We start from the raw sequence: 16,995 nt of genomic DNA on the forward strand, positions 1-16,995 counted from the left end.
GAAATGGTGGCATCCGGTTTGATATTCGCATCAGACAACAGCATCAACAACACTAATTCAGAGACAAGTCATCACTGTTAATGTATAGGACCCAAGCCTAAGCTACATCTGGCTATAGCTCTGGAATGCTAGCGCGATGTATACAAGCCATGACGCAAAAATCTAAAATGGCACCCATTGACTCCTTGTCCGTTTACCTTTTTCAGATGCTTACATCTCGGAGTCTAATCCCAGATTACGATTCTAATCAAAACGAGCGTTGTTTACGGACAATTTTGACTATGTCGCTAATTGTGGTTGCAAGGTTTATGTTTCGGATGACTTAGATATGCAATCCGATTACTGTTGGTGGCTTTCAGTTTCGGTTCACAGACTTACTGTTGGTGGTTGATTTTTTGCCTCGTGCAACTCCGCTCAGAATGGAATGAACGGCAGAGGCTACGATAATTTATTAATTAATAGCAGGCAAAATAAGTATTACTTTGACAAGGAATGTCACTATGTTGTCAGAAGTGCCAGACTGTGTCTTGGTGTTTTGTTGTTTTGTATTGATCTATATAAATCTAGTTAGACCAGGCTCTATTGTGGTGCAAAAAACGTGTATCTACACCTACTTCTGTGCTGCAATGAAGAGAGCACTGTAGGATAAAAGTGTTGTTTTACTTTTCTTTATCAACGTTTTTTATTTTTATTTTGTGTGAGTCTTTGGAATCGTCTCAACTCTTGGAGAACGCATGATTCATGTGGGTGTACCCATCAAACTTTTGGGCTGGCAGAGCAGACTACGGATCTTGCAAACCAGGGCCTCGATGATGGGGTAGCGAGACTGGATCCGACTGTACGACCCCTCCACTTCTAGCAACTTCTGTTGTAGGGCTTTATCAAAACCTGCTGCCATGTTGCTCCGCAGTTGTTCTAGTTCTTGCTGGCTGACTCTGGACTGGCCGAGGTCTCCAGTTCCTCGCAGTCCTCGAAACAAGTCACTACTGACTACAGGCAACATTGAGTCATTGGGGTCAGTGGGAGTGTAATACGACAAATAGTACTCCAGGTGGCGCCACAACACAAATAAGCAGGTCTCTATCACATAGGAGCAGAGGGCTAGAAGCTTGGCTCTGTTGTTGATGAGCTGAACCAGTCGTCTTTTGGCCAGCAGGCTCCTCTGGACAGACGAGATCTTCTCCAGCCCGCCTGGACCTGACACCAAGCCTTGATACTGCTCCTTGAGCTCCTCTGGGGGCAGCTGATCCAGGCTCTGCAGTTTCCCTACGCACTGTTTGTGGCTCTGCTGAAACCTGAAGAAATCTGCAGCACTGTTCTTTAGCAGGTAAAGCACCAAGCCCACGCCGGGATCATGGGTCCCGTCTGCTTCACCTGGTTTGCTGCTAGAGGGTCCGAAGAGGCAGATGCTGAACTGAGCCTGAACAGAGCTCTGCAGCAGCAGGGAGTGACAATACTCCATAATGTTAGCACACACCTGCTGCATGGCTACCTCCATCTCCTCACGGCACTCAGCCGGGTCAGCATGCTTCAACAGCCTCTCCCTCTCACTTCCTGCCAGACGGCCCAGCAGGGAAAGACAGAGATGCCGGAATCTTTTGATGCGACTGTTGAGTCTATTGCCCTCTCCACACATATAAAGAACTCCTGGCAGGGCTGTCTTGCTGATAATGCCGGTGAGCAGAGACAACTGCTGTAGCGTTCCCATACTGAGATCCTGACAGAGCAACAGAGACTGGACGGTATCTGCATTGACAACCAGCCACGAAAGTATTTGTGCAGCCCCCTGCGGGTGGTGTATGGAGGTTGAGTGTGCTACCCCCTGCTGGTGGTGTGTAGAGGTGGAGATGAGGATGACCTGGAACAGATTGAGTGTTGGCAGGAGGATCTGCCCGTAGCGGTCTAGAGGACTGGGGATGAGCCCTGATGGGTCCCTCGTCCTGTGTGAGTCCCTGCGAGGCACCATGGCAAACACCTGACACTCATTCAACTGGGACACCAGGCCACACTGCAGCAGCTCCATGGCCCCTTGCAGGCCTGTCTTAGCTACACGCGTCAACAGTTTCATCTTACTCTCGTACATGTACAATGGTTCGAGGACTGGCGACTGTGTAGTGAGCAGGCTCTGTAGGGCCACATCATCTTCCTTCAGACTTTCCACCAGCACCCTTAGGCAGCCATTTTTACGCACATGCACCAGCCACTGGCTGGATAGGATGCGGTCTAGACTGATCCTATCCTGGTCGATGGATAGGATCCTGTCCATCACCTCCAACGCCTGCATCCGTCCGCTCCTGTGACCGTCGCAGGCGTCACGACACACCACCTCCATGAGGGCTGTGCCGTAGCTCTCAATGATTGCCAGGTTCTCTCTCTGTAGTTTGGAGAAATCATCTTCGGGAGCTGTCAGTCGGTCCCACATAGTGTTGCCTGACTGTAGCATGTCAGGCTCGTCAGGTTTCTGTGCAATTTGTAGAACATTTAGCAGAGAGCAGTACAGGTGTGCACGCAGACGCTGGGATCCCCCACCTGTACGGAGAATGAATTCCAGAAGCTTACAGAGGATCAGGTGCAGAGCAGAGTTGGCAATGGAGGCAAAGCCAGCAGACACCCCAACTTCTAGCCCCATCCCCTGCTGGTGCTCTGGTAGCAGGGACAGGCCAAGGTGGGTTGTAAGGGTGAAGACTGCCTCAGCAACATTGGGCATTAGCTCTACTGCTGCATCTTCAGATAATACCTTATCTTGCAGGTCCAGCAGCAGGTCCCTGATGATGAGCTGCTTGTCCTCAGCAGGTATGAGGTCAGTGGGGCAGGTGGTCAGCAGAGTCTCCACCAGGCTCCTCCAGGAATGCAGCGCATGATGCTTGGCTCTGAGGGTCCGACGCACGCAGTTGCTTTCCACCACGTGTTCGAGAATAGAGTTCACCTCCTTCATTAACAGGGACCTCTGTCCAATGGCTGCCATTCCTTGCAGGGCATTCACCTCGTCGACCAACATGCGATGGAGCAACTTGACATTGCACACAGTCTGCCCTTGTTCGTTAACATGCTCACAGTTGGAAATCACCTGTTCTATCTGGGTGGGCTCAAAGAATCCCAGCTGAGGAAGCTCTGGTATGTCCTGGCTAAAGTGTATGGTGTCGAGCACACTCAAGAGCTTCATGCGCACTTTAGGCACGGTGTCAAAATGCAAGAAACCACCGACAGATCTGGCCTCTTCCTCAATTCCTGACTCAACATGAGATGCGTGCTGAGTGTGTTGCTGGTCGTCCAGGAGCAGGTTGGCAAGGCGCTGAACGTGAAAGCGCTGGCGGCTCAGTGATGTCAGTCGTAGTTCGATGGCTGCCGTTTTCATCAGCCACGACATCTGATTGAGAGCGGAGATCTGGTCACTTGCAGGCAGGACAAAGGGCAGGTGCTGCAACTGTGAGAATAGGAAGTCGTGGCTGGTTCTCAAGTAGCGCATGGTGGGGCCTGACGTTTCTGAGCAGGCACACAGCTGGTAGATCACCTGGTAGCAGAACTCAGCCAGACGAGGGGCCTGTACTGTGAGCACAGGCCCTGATTTTGTATCACTGCCTCTCTGGAGCATATCCAGAATGGCATGCAAGCAGCTCCTAGGACAGCCTAGAACACCTGGGTCCTGCAGATTGGTGGAGACAGGCTTCTTGACCTCATAGCCCAGCAGGTAGAGGGCCAGGTTGGGAGCTTTCAGCTCCAGTGAAGCGATCAGCAGGTTCAGAATGTGGATCTGGGTATCATGTCGGATTTGTGCCACCTTCTTTAGTGGGTCTGAGTCATCTGGTGATTCTATGTGTTCTTCAGCATCTACATTGTCCAGACAATCTGTGAATCCTGCGATCAGCTTGTTACTGACAGCCTGGTCATTTGTGAAATCTCCCACCAGCCTCATCTGAATGTTGGGGTAGCGGGCAATGCAACGCAGGATTTTGGCGCTTTGGAAGGCTGCCTCTGGATTGGAGCTGTTGTGGTACAGGTACCTGGCAATGTTGACAACGTGGTCGGCCCTGCGGCTCTGAGGTCGACTGACCTCATGGAGGAGCTGCTCTAGAGGGGAGACCAACGGGGAGTCATGGCTCTGCCTCAGGAGATCCATGAACACCACCTCCTTCTGCAGAGCCAGGTCCAGCAGACACAGACAGTGCAGCACCGCAGACTCTAGTTGCTTCTGACCGGGTAAGGGTGCGTATGTGTCGAGCTGGTTGATACCCTCCTCCAGCAAGCTGAGGCAGAGAGCAAGCATGGGCGAGTCGGACAGAAGGTGGAACATGATTCTGTGTCCGGGGGGTTTGTGTGGTGGGAGCTGCTTCCTCTGCGGCTCCACCATTTCCTGGACAAATTCCGACGTCTGGGGCTCATAGTCCTGCAGCAGCTTGTGAAACACCTCCAGCACCGCATTGGCTACCTCCCACTTCTCAGCAGGACGGTGATATGCTCTGGTCTGGAAAGGGAGGAACACGGAGTCCAGCAGAAAGGTCAGATATGGCTGGAAGCCTAGCCCCGCACCCAGGTTGACAGGCAGGCCACTCTCCACCAGCGTGCTTATCAGCTGGCAGAAGGCCCGCGTCAGAGGGTATTCTTTAGAGATAGACTCAACCTCATTCAGCTCCAGCTCAATTCCAGCAGCAGCTTGTTTCTGTTGTTTCTGGGGTTTCACTGTCTGGAGGATCTGCGCATATTCCAGTGACTGCCACAAAGAGGCAGCAATCTCGGGGGACTTCCCAAAGGCGGACAGGCAGTGCAGGAGTTCTGCCTTGAGGACATGAGGGATACTACACTTCAGCAACCCAAGCATCACATTCCACTGAGGGTGTTGCCACAACGCCAGTCGGGCCTCTTCACTCCATGTAATGATCGTAGTGAACAAATCCAGAAAGGAGGTGATACCATCCAGTTCTCTCTGGTTGATGCCCTTTAGTGGACGGTGGTTGTAATGCGCTGTGTCTGGGTTGGGCCAGTCTCGTTTTAGGTTGTCATGATAGAGCATGAGAGCGTTGAAAAAGTGTTCCCAGGAGGCAGGGTTACCTGCTACGCCCTGGAGCCCGTTTGTTTTCAGCAGATTGAAGCCGTAGTATGCACATTGAGGTCCATTGGCCAGGCCCTTCAGCATAAGCAGATAGGCCCTATAGAGTGTAGACGGCAGAAGGTCTCCCATTTGACACACAAACTTAGACAGAATAACCTGTTTATGTGGAGGTCTCTGTAAGGTCATACCCGCCATGTAGGCGCCATGGGGAGAGGTGTGTTGGACAGAATCCATTGGACACCAGAACCTCAGGGCCAGTTCCAGGCTGAATGGGTCTTTGCCGTAAAATTCTCCAATCAGGGTCATTAAGTGGTCCAGGCCTTTCTTTAAGGAAGATGGAGGCTCACTGCCAGCCTTTAAGGACACCAGACGTGCATCTTCCTCAGCGTGGTCACGTAGCTTCTTCACCTTCATGGGCATGAGAACCAGGAAGTCAGTGAGGAGGGAATGGAAGCCACGGATGAAAAACTCTTCCTTGGCGAAGCCCTCACATCCCAGAATGCCCTCCTTCAAGAACAAGAACACGTCTGCCTGCAGGGCCTGTTCAGCCAGAGCCTCATCTTCGTTTGTGAACTCCACCAGAGCAGAGCCCTGTGGTAGCTGAGAGAGAGCCCTCAGAGCCAAGGCCCAGGCAAGACGACACACTGCCTGCAGGCCAGGAAGCTTCCAAGGTCTACGATCCATCAGGCGACGGTGCACTGCAGACACATAATGCCTGTCTGTCAGCAAGGACATGGCCCGGGGAACTTCTTCTCCATCTTCTGTACCGTGCTCTAGGAAGCTGGCATCAAGGCAGTAGAGCAGTGCCATGACTAGCGCCAGGTTCCCGCTGTCCAATGATCCGTCAGCTTCAGCTGTCACTTTCTCCAGGTGACCAATGAGAGCCAGGGTATCATCTAACGCCAAGGGTGACTGGCAGGTCCAGAAAAAGAGGCAGCCTGCCAGTGCTTGTCTGCATTCTGTGATGAGGTCAGATACATCCCTCCTGTGTTTCTCATTTCCCAGGCCACGGTACTTCTGCAGACGCTCAAACTCCTGTTGCACATCGATCGTTGACACCAGTTCAAGGATGCGTCTGGTCAGATGACCCTGGCTCATAAGTTCGTCTGTAAAACGGGTGGCCAATGCCACAAGCTCCCCACTCAGGTCCAGGGAGAAGGTCTTGCCACGACGGCACTGAATGAGCGAACGCAGGGCACTGGCCACGGACTGCTTCCCGTCCCAGTAGAGCTGCACAGCCATAAGGCCACGAGTCAGACCTGGGAAGTGGGGCTGTACGTGTTCAGCCGCCAACAACAGCTCCAGAGCAGCCACCTCCCCCATGTCAAACAGGTCACTGAGGATCAAGGCCTCAGCGACGAGCGCCTCCGGTAGAAGCCGTGAACCCCGGTGACCTTGAATGGCTTTACGCAGCTTCTCCCTCTGTTCTGCACTTTTCGGAGGGTTTCTGTAGAGGGACACAAAGTGTGACTTATGTTTCTCGAGCAGCCGGTCTAGGTGGTGTACGTTCTCCTCTTTTCCCCTCAACATTGCACCCTCTACTGTCTCCCAGAGCTCTTTCAGTGGCTCCCACAGGCTGGCTCCTGAATTCACCGCCATCTGTGCAGTCATTTCACTTTACTGGAAAATCAATGACCTTTAGGTAGTATGAAGGTTTCCGTGTCATTCCCATATGTCTGACGTCACATGCAAATATATGGAGATGCCCAATGTCAACACACATGATTTGTCTGATGTCACATGACCAGCTCAAATCACCATTTTATAGGTCTTATTTTTTTTTATTCTACAAACACAAGCAATGAAATAATGCAGTGATACTTTTTTGACTTTCTAATGTTTCTTTAGAGCACTTTAAGCAAACATTACACAAGTGTGCTTTTTTGGGTTTTGGTGTGTGGGGTAGGGGGGTGTGTTGCTGTTGGTAGTCACGGCTGACAATTCCAACTGATGCAGTATGGGTGCATGTCCAGCTTGTAGTTGCTGGTAGCGTGCACAATACATATTACGTTGGACAAGTGTTTGCAAGATATTCTGTGTATAGACACACAAACAACCATTATGCTAGAGTTTATCTACCTGGTGAAGGCAAACACAAGGGTGTAGCACGGATTAAGTTATACACCGGTGTGGTCAATACAAGGTGGATTATATTGCTTGGAAGATGTTGGTCTTTTCCACCGAGACATAACCAGCTTGCCATCTGTTCTTGATGTTCGTGCAACAGCCCAAAAAAAGAGTTCATAATCCAGTCCCAAATCGTAACTTTTGGTTCCTTAAGTTGAGATACTATCCCCACATGGTCTTGTATTCTGATTTTACTTAAGTATTAGCTTACATCCCTTCACTGCATCTAATTATTCTTTCTCTGTCTCTCTCACCTCATCGGCCCCCTGCGCTGACCTCAGCAGACCGCAGCTGTATGGTTGTGAATAGCAGACCACCATGATGGGAACTAGCCATTAGCGTGAAGTTTCCTTTTCCTTTTTATCTCAATGAAAACTGACCCCGGATTCCACCTCCTAATCAAAACATCCTTTGATTGAGCACTTCGGCATGGAATAACAGTTATCAAAAAAAGAAGAAGAAAGCCTTGAGGCCAAACTCATCAAATAGGCTAACGTTACACTAAATTAAGAATTTCTACGGTATGAATATTTTGTTTTTTCATTTCCAGCTCCTCATTCTCAGCCTTAACACGGCACACAGCAAATGCCAACCGGATGAGATGATAAAAAGAATAGCCTCACCAGTGGATGATTGTAGCCAAAATACGAAATTCTTAGTGATGACAAAGAGATGATCAGACAGAATTTGAACACTATGAAATTTAAGATGCACAAGCTTGTAGATCAGCATTTTTTTTTGCTCATTTTCCATTACACAGTCATACGACAAAACATAAAAAATACATAAAAACATGAAAAATAGAGATACAAGGTTTCTGCCTGCAAGTACCTGCAGTAAATCCCTCCCCCCCCCCCCATCCCATCCCCTCCCGTCCAAAAAAAAAGCCTTGACCTGCTCAACTACCGTGGACAGATGGCCTACATCCAGCACATCTCAATGGCTGCCTGTTGAGTGAGTCACAGTGTGCTGTTGGATGAAATCAAAATGTGTATGAAAAACATATTAAGAGTTTCCCTGGAGACTCTATCCAGGCAGTGCACGCACAAGGTGTTAGGGTGAGAATCGGGAGGTGTGTGTGTGTGTGTGTGTGTGTGTGTGTGTGTGTGTGTGTGTGTGAGAGAGAGAGAGAGAGAGTGTGCAACGCAGATTGTGATTAATGTCTCCCCATGACTTTTTTGACACCTCTGGCGTAATAGCTCCCTATTTTAGCAAACGGCTAATTATCATTTCATTTCATTTAAGAATTTTGTCACTGCTCTAATGTTTTTCCCCCTCTTTTTACCAGCGTTGTGCTCCGCTTGCACGACAGCTGCCTGGAAAAAAAAAAAAAGGTCCAGAACTGCGAGCTTGTTATGCACCTTGAGAGATTTTTAATTTGGCTGGTGGGTGATGGTAATTGAATGCAAATAGCAGGAAGGTATCAGTGTGGTCACTATGTGTGAAGTGACCCCTGGCTGACCAGAGGTAGAGGGAACAAGGCGAGAGTTATTTAGCCCGGGGAATACACCTGAACCTTGGGGCTCCGCTATGAACAGGCCCGCTTATTCATAACCACAATATTTCCAAATTCCACTGCGGCGACGTCAAATCAAAAACAACACGAAAGCTAAAGAAAACCAAGGGAGCTATTTCACAGAAGTGGCATGAACTCAGCTGAGGGTGCTGAGAACAACGCACGATATATGATGAAAAATATGAATGTCCCTTCAGGGTGAAGTGTTAAGAATTTATGATGAAGAATGAGGCAGAAGTTCATGCAGATCAAAGGAACAGCCCCTCCGGGCACAAAACTCTCCAACCCTATTCTCAGACAGCTCTTATAGTTCACTGTTAACTTTACAGGACAATGCATATTAATGGACGTCACATGGACGTAAATACACCGGATATAGCACAGTTGCTAATTTTCATCCGCGGAAAACAAGACAGGCAAACAGTGGAATACATTTACATAACATTACATAGGGAACACAGCATAAAATAATAAATACACCTAAAATAATCATGAATGGTTGCAGCTTTGGTTTTCAAGCAACCATTTTTTCAGATTGAATTTAAAAGATGGAAATGTAGCACAATCCCTTATACGCCGAGTATGAATTCACTTAGGGGGGACGGGCACAGACCATGTAGGTTCTTGTATATGACCCCCACCTGTTAGAATTTCATTATCAAAGCTAAAAATAAAATTGAGCCGCTAACATATAAGGATGTATTCTAAAGATAAGGGCCACACACAAATAGTTACACCAAGTACACATTCGCTGAGTGATATTAAGAATGGAGAAGTCAGCTCAGCCGTTACATTAACAGCTGCAGAAGTGTGACTCGCATTGAATGAGATTGACAAATACATATAGTTGGCAATCTATTTGGCATTAAAAAATATACATTACAGATATGAAAATCAAAGGTCAGAATACCCTACTAGGGTAAAAGCCAATAACGGGATATGAATTGATTATTTTTGGGCCAGAGCGATATGGAAACACAGGTGTAGAAGTCTCAATTCTGGCTCCATGGCATTGGAGAGGCATGGCCTGATTGTCGTCTCCACCAGGCCACTCTGTCCATATGTGTGTGTGTGTGTGTGTGTGTGTGTGTGTGTGTGTGTGTGTGTGTGTGTGTGTGTGTGTGTGTGTGTGTGTGTGTGTGTGTGTGGCACCATTAACCCGGTCGATGCCAATTTTGCACACTCCCTGGATGCCAACAATGAACCTCTGCCCCGAATTCTCCAGAACGGCCTGTTATAGCGCCACCAGGAGGCTGACTTTTGAAAAACGTTACTCCTCCAGATTCTGTCCAAAATTCCTGCAAGTCGTTACACACTATCTCTATAGTCATGTGTTCAAGACTCATCTGTCCAATATTTCATATTCCATCCTAATTGGCTAACATTGTTACATCCAAGTTTGAAGGATTGGCCCGTTTTGAACAAAAAGCCTCAAATCATGAATGCAGCATGCAATTTACATGAAATCTTTCACGCACTTTCCTACTAGGCTGAGGAATATATCCCACCCTTTTCACATTGGCCTGTTATAGCGCCACCAACAGGTGGAGTTTTGCAAAACACATTTTTGGAACAAAATGCCTCAAATCATGAATGCAGCGTGCAATTTACGTGACATCTTTCACAGACGTTCCTACTAGGCTGAGGCGCCACCAACAGGTGGATTTTTTTTAAAACACATTTTTGGAACAAAATGCCTCAAATCATCCAATTGCCATCCAAGGCATAAGAAGAAATGGCACCCTTTTCACATTGGCCTATTATAGCGCCACCAGGAGGTCACAACCTGACCTACCTTGGTGGAGACCTGTGCCCCGAGGGGCACTTTATCTAGTTAGTCATGTACTGGGCATATTACATGTTTTGTCTTTATCTAGTTAGTCATGTACTGGGCATATTACATGTTTATCTAGTTAGTCATGTACTGGGCATATTACATGTTTATCTAGTTAGTCATGTACTGGGCATATTACATGTTTATCTAGTTAGTCATGTACTGGGCATATTACATGTTTTGTTGTTGGAAACATTACAAAACATACATATAATTTCCCCATGTCTCCTTTTTTGGGGAAGGAGACTAAAAGGACATATTTTGAGTAATAAATAGTAGTAAAAGGGACACCCGGTTATGCAATACCCGTTGTATCCGTGTCAGAGTACCACCCATCTGTCTGTGTCCCTTTTATGCCCATGTATGGAGATCTCTGTATCTGTCTCTCTGTGTCCCTTTATTCCTATATATGGAGTTCTGTGTTTCTGTATCTGTCTCTCTGTGTCCTATTATTCCTATATATGGAGTTCTGTGTCAGGCATGCCCAAAATGTTGTGATGTCAGAAAAGGCCATTGGTTAAAAAAATGCTTTTATTCACACACAAATAGGTTATGGATTGCACCTTTAAAACAAATCTTAGAGATCATTCTATTGATTATTAATCAATTAATGGTATTTTTCTGAAGTAATCAGTGCTGATAAACAATTCCAATATATTTATTATAACTTACGTGATAGTTACATCACGCTTTGTCGTGCAATGGTTTCACGGGAAAAAAATCTAAAATAGCTGTACAAGCTCGTAACGTGTGAGGTGATGCAGCTGCTATTGTAGCTGTGAAAATTGGTTATTTTATTAAAACTGACTATTGGTTATAATTAACAAAAATCTATTAGTTCAAATACAGCCCTACTGTATACATCGCACACCTGTTCTCATAAGGAGAGTGATATTCTCTCCCCAGCCAGTCAGCTGCAGAGCAACGCAGTATAGCAACATCAGCCTGAGATGTTCATCAACAACTTGTTTGAAGGGTGTGAAGCGTTCCTTCATTGTTTTATTGCATGCATGGGCAATCTTCCAGATAGAGTCGAATTGATCGGTATAATGATCTCCCAGCTCTCCATGGTGCTGCTTTCCCCATCACCCCCCTCCCTTCCCTCTGCCTGTCTTCAGCCAACCTTTGAGCCTGGAAGGACCTCGCCCCCTGCCTCTTTATCCCATCCTCACCCTCATCAGCGCAGCAGCAGAGCTGTGAATATGAGCATTATGAGCTTTGGGTTAAAAACGTAATGGTTCACAAATCAGGCGCTATGGATTTTCTGCTACTGGAATCAATAGCTGCTGGAAGGGGGTCATGATTTCCAGCTTTCAGATATACTCCCACTCCTAATTCATATTGCTGGGTTAAATCTCCCCATTGGCAAGTCAGAATAATTCGATGGTGTGGATGGAGCGAGCAATGGAAGAGAGGAATTTGTGCATAGTGGTTAAGAAGCTTGCCTGTAAGGTCTTACATCCCCCGGGCCGAGTTGCTAAACAGATGAATCAGAGCAGAGCCTTCCACCTTTGCACTAAGATGCTCCCATGTCCATCTCACAATGATGAAGAATAAGGAGGGGACCGATTGTCGTTTTTAAGGAAATAGTCCAATGTGATTTGTTTTGTAGTGTAATTGCTGTGTGAGGTCGATGTATGGCATTTTCAATTAGTGAGCAGGAGTTTGACAACTTTGACAACATGTGGTAAGGCAGTACAATTACAGTTACAAAGGAGTTGTATAGCTTCTCTGAATGTAGCTGCTCTGTCGAACAGACATATCTCATCCATGTATATAATCCGTCATTAATACATTACTACTACTGATGTTGCTGCTGTTCCACAACTTTACAATTTTAACGGTTAGTATATTCCCGTAACCTCTGACCATGACTGCTACAAGTGCAAAAGCAAGTAAACAAACAGCCAAAGATACAGTCAGATACAGCCAAATAGTGTAATGTGTTTGAGCGGTACGTTGGAGCCGTCATCTGCACACCTTCACACGGTGGCCAAAGTGCGAAGGGAAACAGTGGGCCGTTCACAGCAGGACAGGCTCATATGATTAATGACCTCCAATTAAGGCCTGGATGGCAGGTTTCATGGGCTCTTACTACCCCTACCAACACCCCCCCCCCCCCCCCCCCCCATACATCCCCTCCCACAGATAATCTCTCTCAGGCATGTCTGGGCCAGACAGCCCCGGCTCCCCTACATCAACAACATCCCAAACGCAGCGTTCCTCAATGGGATAAGACGTGCTGCTGTCCAGAGACCAGAGAGAGAGAGAGAGAGAGAGAGAGAGAGAGAGAGAGGTGAACCGGAGCTGCTCTCATTGCCCCGTAACCAGGAGGAAGATGTCAGCTTGTTGTACATTACACTGTATAGATGGCACTAGTAGAACCTCCATTATGTTGTCCTTGTCTGTTTATACTTATAAATGCTATGACAAAGTCTGATAGCCACCTGTGCACAATACAAAGAACTGTTTTATTTTTCCACCATGTGTCAGAATAGTCAGATAATTAGATATCCAACATCTGGGGCACAATTAACAACTGAATAAGTGGTTGAGTAAATTACACATGAATTGACCAACCAGACCTCCATAGACCAACCACAGGTTTCCGTTAAAGCCCAGCCAATCACAGGGATAGGCCTACCAGACATTTCCCCAGAAAACCTGGATATGACGACTTCTGATTCATACCCTATGTAGTGGTGGAAAAGGTATTTTGATGTAAAAGTATAGTACAAAAGTATTGGCATCAAAATATACTTAAAAGTAAAAGCACTCATCATTATGCAGAATGTTCACAGAGGAGATTGTGTGCACATCTTAGGCCTGTATTTAGGCCAGGTGCTGGACATCAAGGTATCACGCACAGATATAAACATCTGCACACACTTTAAATAAAAGTAAGTCTATTGAAGGTATAAAACAGTGTGCAGATGTTTTTTAATCTCCCCTTTCACAAGTTTATCATACGACTAAAATGTATAAAAATATTTTGAAAATAGTTGATCTACAAGCAGCATTGCAACACGTGAACTTGTAGTTCAGCTATTTTCAAATAGCCAAAATTTAAATAGGGCTTAAGTGGTTAGTGGTATGTTTTGTAATAGTTCAAATTAATTAGTAACTATACAGTAGTTTTAAAATAATTTTAATGGAGTAAAAGTACAAGTTTGTCTCTGAGATGTGGAGTAGAAGTAAAAGTATAGGAAATTGGTAATACTACGGTAAGCATATACAAATATCTCCCAATTGTACGTACTGTAAAAACAGTACTTGAGCACATGTACTTAGATATTTTCCTCCTCTGCTGGACAGTTGTCATGCACATCAATGTGAATTAACACCACAGATTGGGGTCTCTGAGACAAGCATGGTATCGGTCTAATGCAATAAGACAAGAAATAAAATGGAAGAGGTTGACAATCACCAAGCTAGCTGGCCCTGAAAGAATAAAGATGAAACAATGAATCTACATAAAGTATTCAGAGATGATCTCAATGACACATTTCATCTTATTTGTATGGCATTAAATGTTTCAATTAATTGAGTATGAAGGACCCCAATGGAAACAAGCCAATAGTGTCTCTTGGCTTTAAATCCTCTATTGCAATCCTTATATGTCTAGAGGTGGTAACGGATACATACTTGTGTATACATACTTGTGTGAGAGTCAGTAACTGCCAAGTAAAATATGGGAGCCTGCTTATTGTAAACGCCACCTTTTGATAGGTAAGTTAGTGCAGCCAGTGTGTGCTAGCATCTACTTTTGTAACCCTTTTGTTTTCAGAGTTTGCTAGGCAAGCCAGTGTTTTCTTATTTTAAAGGTGAGCACAAGATATTTGTTTCTTTGAGTTGCTCCATATTATTTGTACAAAACAACATGGGGCAACTCAAAGAAATAAACAATAGTCTCAACCTCACCTTTAAAAATAAGAACACGATGGCTTGCATAGAAAACTCAGGAAAATAAAAGGGTTACAGAGGTAAATGCTAGCACACACTGGCTACACTAACTTGCCTATCAAATTGTTTACAGTAAACAGGCTCCCATATTCTATTTAGCTGAATAACCGTTTAAGCATAGCATTTGTTCACTTCAGAAGCGAGAGAGAAACTGAGGCCACAACAGAAATTCGGTGGACCAACAGTAGGGACATCACATTAGACCTCACAAAGCCCTGGACAGCGTGCAGGACAGCTACAGACAAACTGACACACTGCCATGGAGCACAGGTGCTAACACTTGTTTAAATAGTGGAGATGCCGGGCAGGTGATTGGTCCAGGCTGGATTGGAGGCGAGGCTTAGCAACAGGTAGGTCTCCTCCCATATTGGCAACAGGACCTATTCATTCAATCAAAATCGTCGAACGGCAACTATGTGTTTGCTCTTGTCCGTCTCTGTGTATGTCTCCTATGCAGACTCACTGCCAATTTTCCACTGTAGTCTGAAAACCCACCTCTTCAGACTCCACCTTAGCCCATAGCACTTGCCCTAGTCTCGACAACCTTGCAGGCTTATGCAAAGGCTAAATTATGTCTTTAGATAGCATGTTATGTAGACAGATGCCAGGTCATCTTTGCTGTATCAGTATCATGTTATCAGTGATGCTCAGAGGAGCACACGTTGAGTTAAAGGCTCTGCGTGCACTATACTATAGTCTACAGTATGTGAGCTCACTGGAACCATCATTAGGCATTGGTCTGGAAGAACCTCCTTCTGTTCATGGAGTTTTGACTCTGTCTTTTGCTCTCCAAACCACTCTGTTATTAAGACTTGGAAAGAGCCTCAATGAAAAGGAAAAAAAGAAAAAGAAAGAAAATCTGACAACAATTAAACACAAACCGCGTTTGTACTTGGGAGGGAGTAGCTGTTGTATTCCAACAAACCCCAGACGGCCCGCGAGATGCCGCGGAAGTGCCATTAAGAGGAGAAAGGATGCGTGAACAGCTGTTTTCTGTGACGGCGTACACTGCCTGCCATGAGTTCCTCCTTTAGGCTTGGCTCGGGGGGTTACCGCAGGCCCCCAGCACGCCCGCTAAACGCTCCTCACATGGTACACACATGACAATGTGGACCAGTGCACGTGTGGTGATGTTAGTGTGCGTGCGGGCATGATTGAATGAGAAGAACGATCATACATTCTACAGGCTATGCTACTGGTTCTCCTAATGGGGTCCGGAGACCCCCAGATGTCCTTCAGGGGGTTCCAGGAGGTCCCCAACTAAAATGAGAAACAGTTTAACCAATTAAGATGTGAGGCCGATTCTACAAATACCTCCTAAATCAGTAGTTCTCACACTTTTGAAAAATTACGAAAATGCTCGCAGTGACACGCTGTGAGCATCTGCTATTTTTAACACTAAACTCTAAAATGACCGGTTTTAATGGGATAAACATTTACAAAAGTGCATTTTTTTTTTTTTTTTTAAACAATTGAATAACGCTGGTAAATCTTGACAAATGTCTTGTGGGGATCCCAGCTGGCGCACAAAATCTTCTCAAATGGGGTCTGTGGCCAAATACGTATCAATTTGGGTGTCCTTCACTTTTGTACCACTTTGAAAAATAAAGAAACATTTAAATAATAAAAAAGAACCACTGCTTTAAGACCTACCGAAGTGCAGAGAAGGGTTTGTTTGATCTTGCATTTTACTTTAATGAAACACAAATCTACACAGAAACTATGTCATTATGGTCCCACCAGAGACTATGTTCCACTACTCATAATTATACGCGAAGGCAGAGAGCGAGGAGCAATAAAACCCCAGTTCATAAAAAAACAAGTGTGTTTTTGCATAATCTTCTGTGGCAGGCAGATGGTATCTGAATGATGATTGGGGGGGGAGTTGAGGAAGTGTGAAATAGATTGGCCCAGCGAGGGAGCAAGGTAGAAAGACTGACCGAACAAGAAGGGGATGCCGAGAGAGCGAGAGAGCGAGAGAGAGAGATAGCATAGTCTGCTGGAGGAATGTGATTAAGTCTGTTTATGGGCCCCATCACTGCCACACGAGAGCTGGACCACCTGCAGCCTGGAAATCATTACGCCAGGGTCATGGGATATCCTACATGTAAACTCTGAGTCACTTCACGTCAAATTGGGTGTAAAGATCCCATTTCCTCCCATCGACAAACTGAACCACCTGCCAGGTAATAGAATATGATGTTGTGGGGGTCCGGAGCATGCATCACCTGTCTATTACATTTGTCACAATAACCCAGGCAGCATGGCAGTGCTTTGCACAAGTCTCTGTCCTGGGTGGGAACCCAGTTTGATCCATTTTTGTAATATTTTCACATGGACACCAAGTGTCTAAAATCCTGATAATGCCATAATATTATGACTGGAGCATTCACCTGTTACTAAGCCGTTGACAGCTCTGTAGGCTTGGTGAAGGCTTCAGATTCCAAGATGCAATATTGCTTCCCTAAAGTGGTTGTATGACTAATGTCCAACGTTTAAGTCGAAGTC

General features: G+C 46.1%; 1 protein-coding gene across 1 annotated transcript; it reads right to left on the reverse strand.

Annotated features, from left to right (window-relative positions):
* Positions 1-739: 739 nt before the first annotated feature.
* On the reverse strand, positions 740-6,658 carry LOC310877196 (nuclear pore complex protein Nup205-like; the record flags this gene model as incomplete). The annotated part of the gene is made up of 1 exon (XM_083790967.1): positions 740-6,658. One exon carries the CDS (start codon positions 6,656-6,658, stop codon positions 740-742), a length of 5,919 nt encoding a protein of 1,972 aa, XP_083647093.1.
* Positions 6,659-16,995: the final 10,337 nt, after the last annotated feature.

This window comes from Protomyctophum parallelum (assembly GCF_964188405.1).
Source record: "Protomyctophum parallelum genome assembly, chromosome: 2".
In the NCBI taxonomy this organism is placed as follows: domain Eukaryota; kingdom Metazoa; phylum Chordata; class Actinopteri; order Myctophiformes; family Myctophidae; genus Protomyctophum; species Protomyctophum parallelum.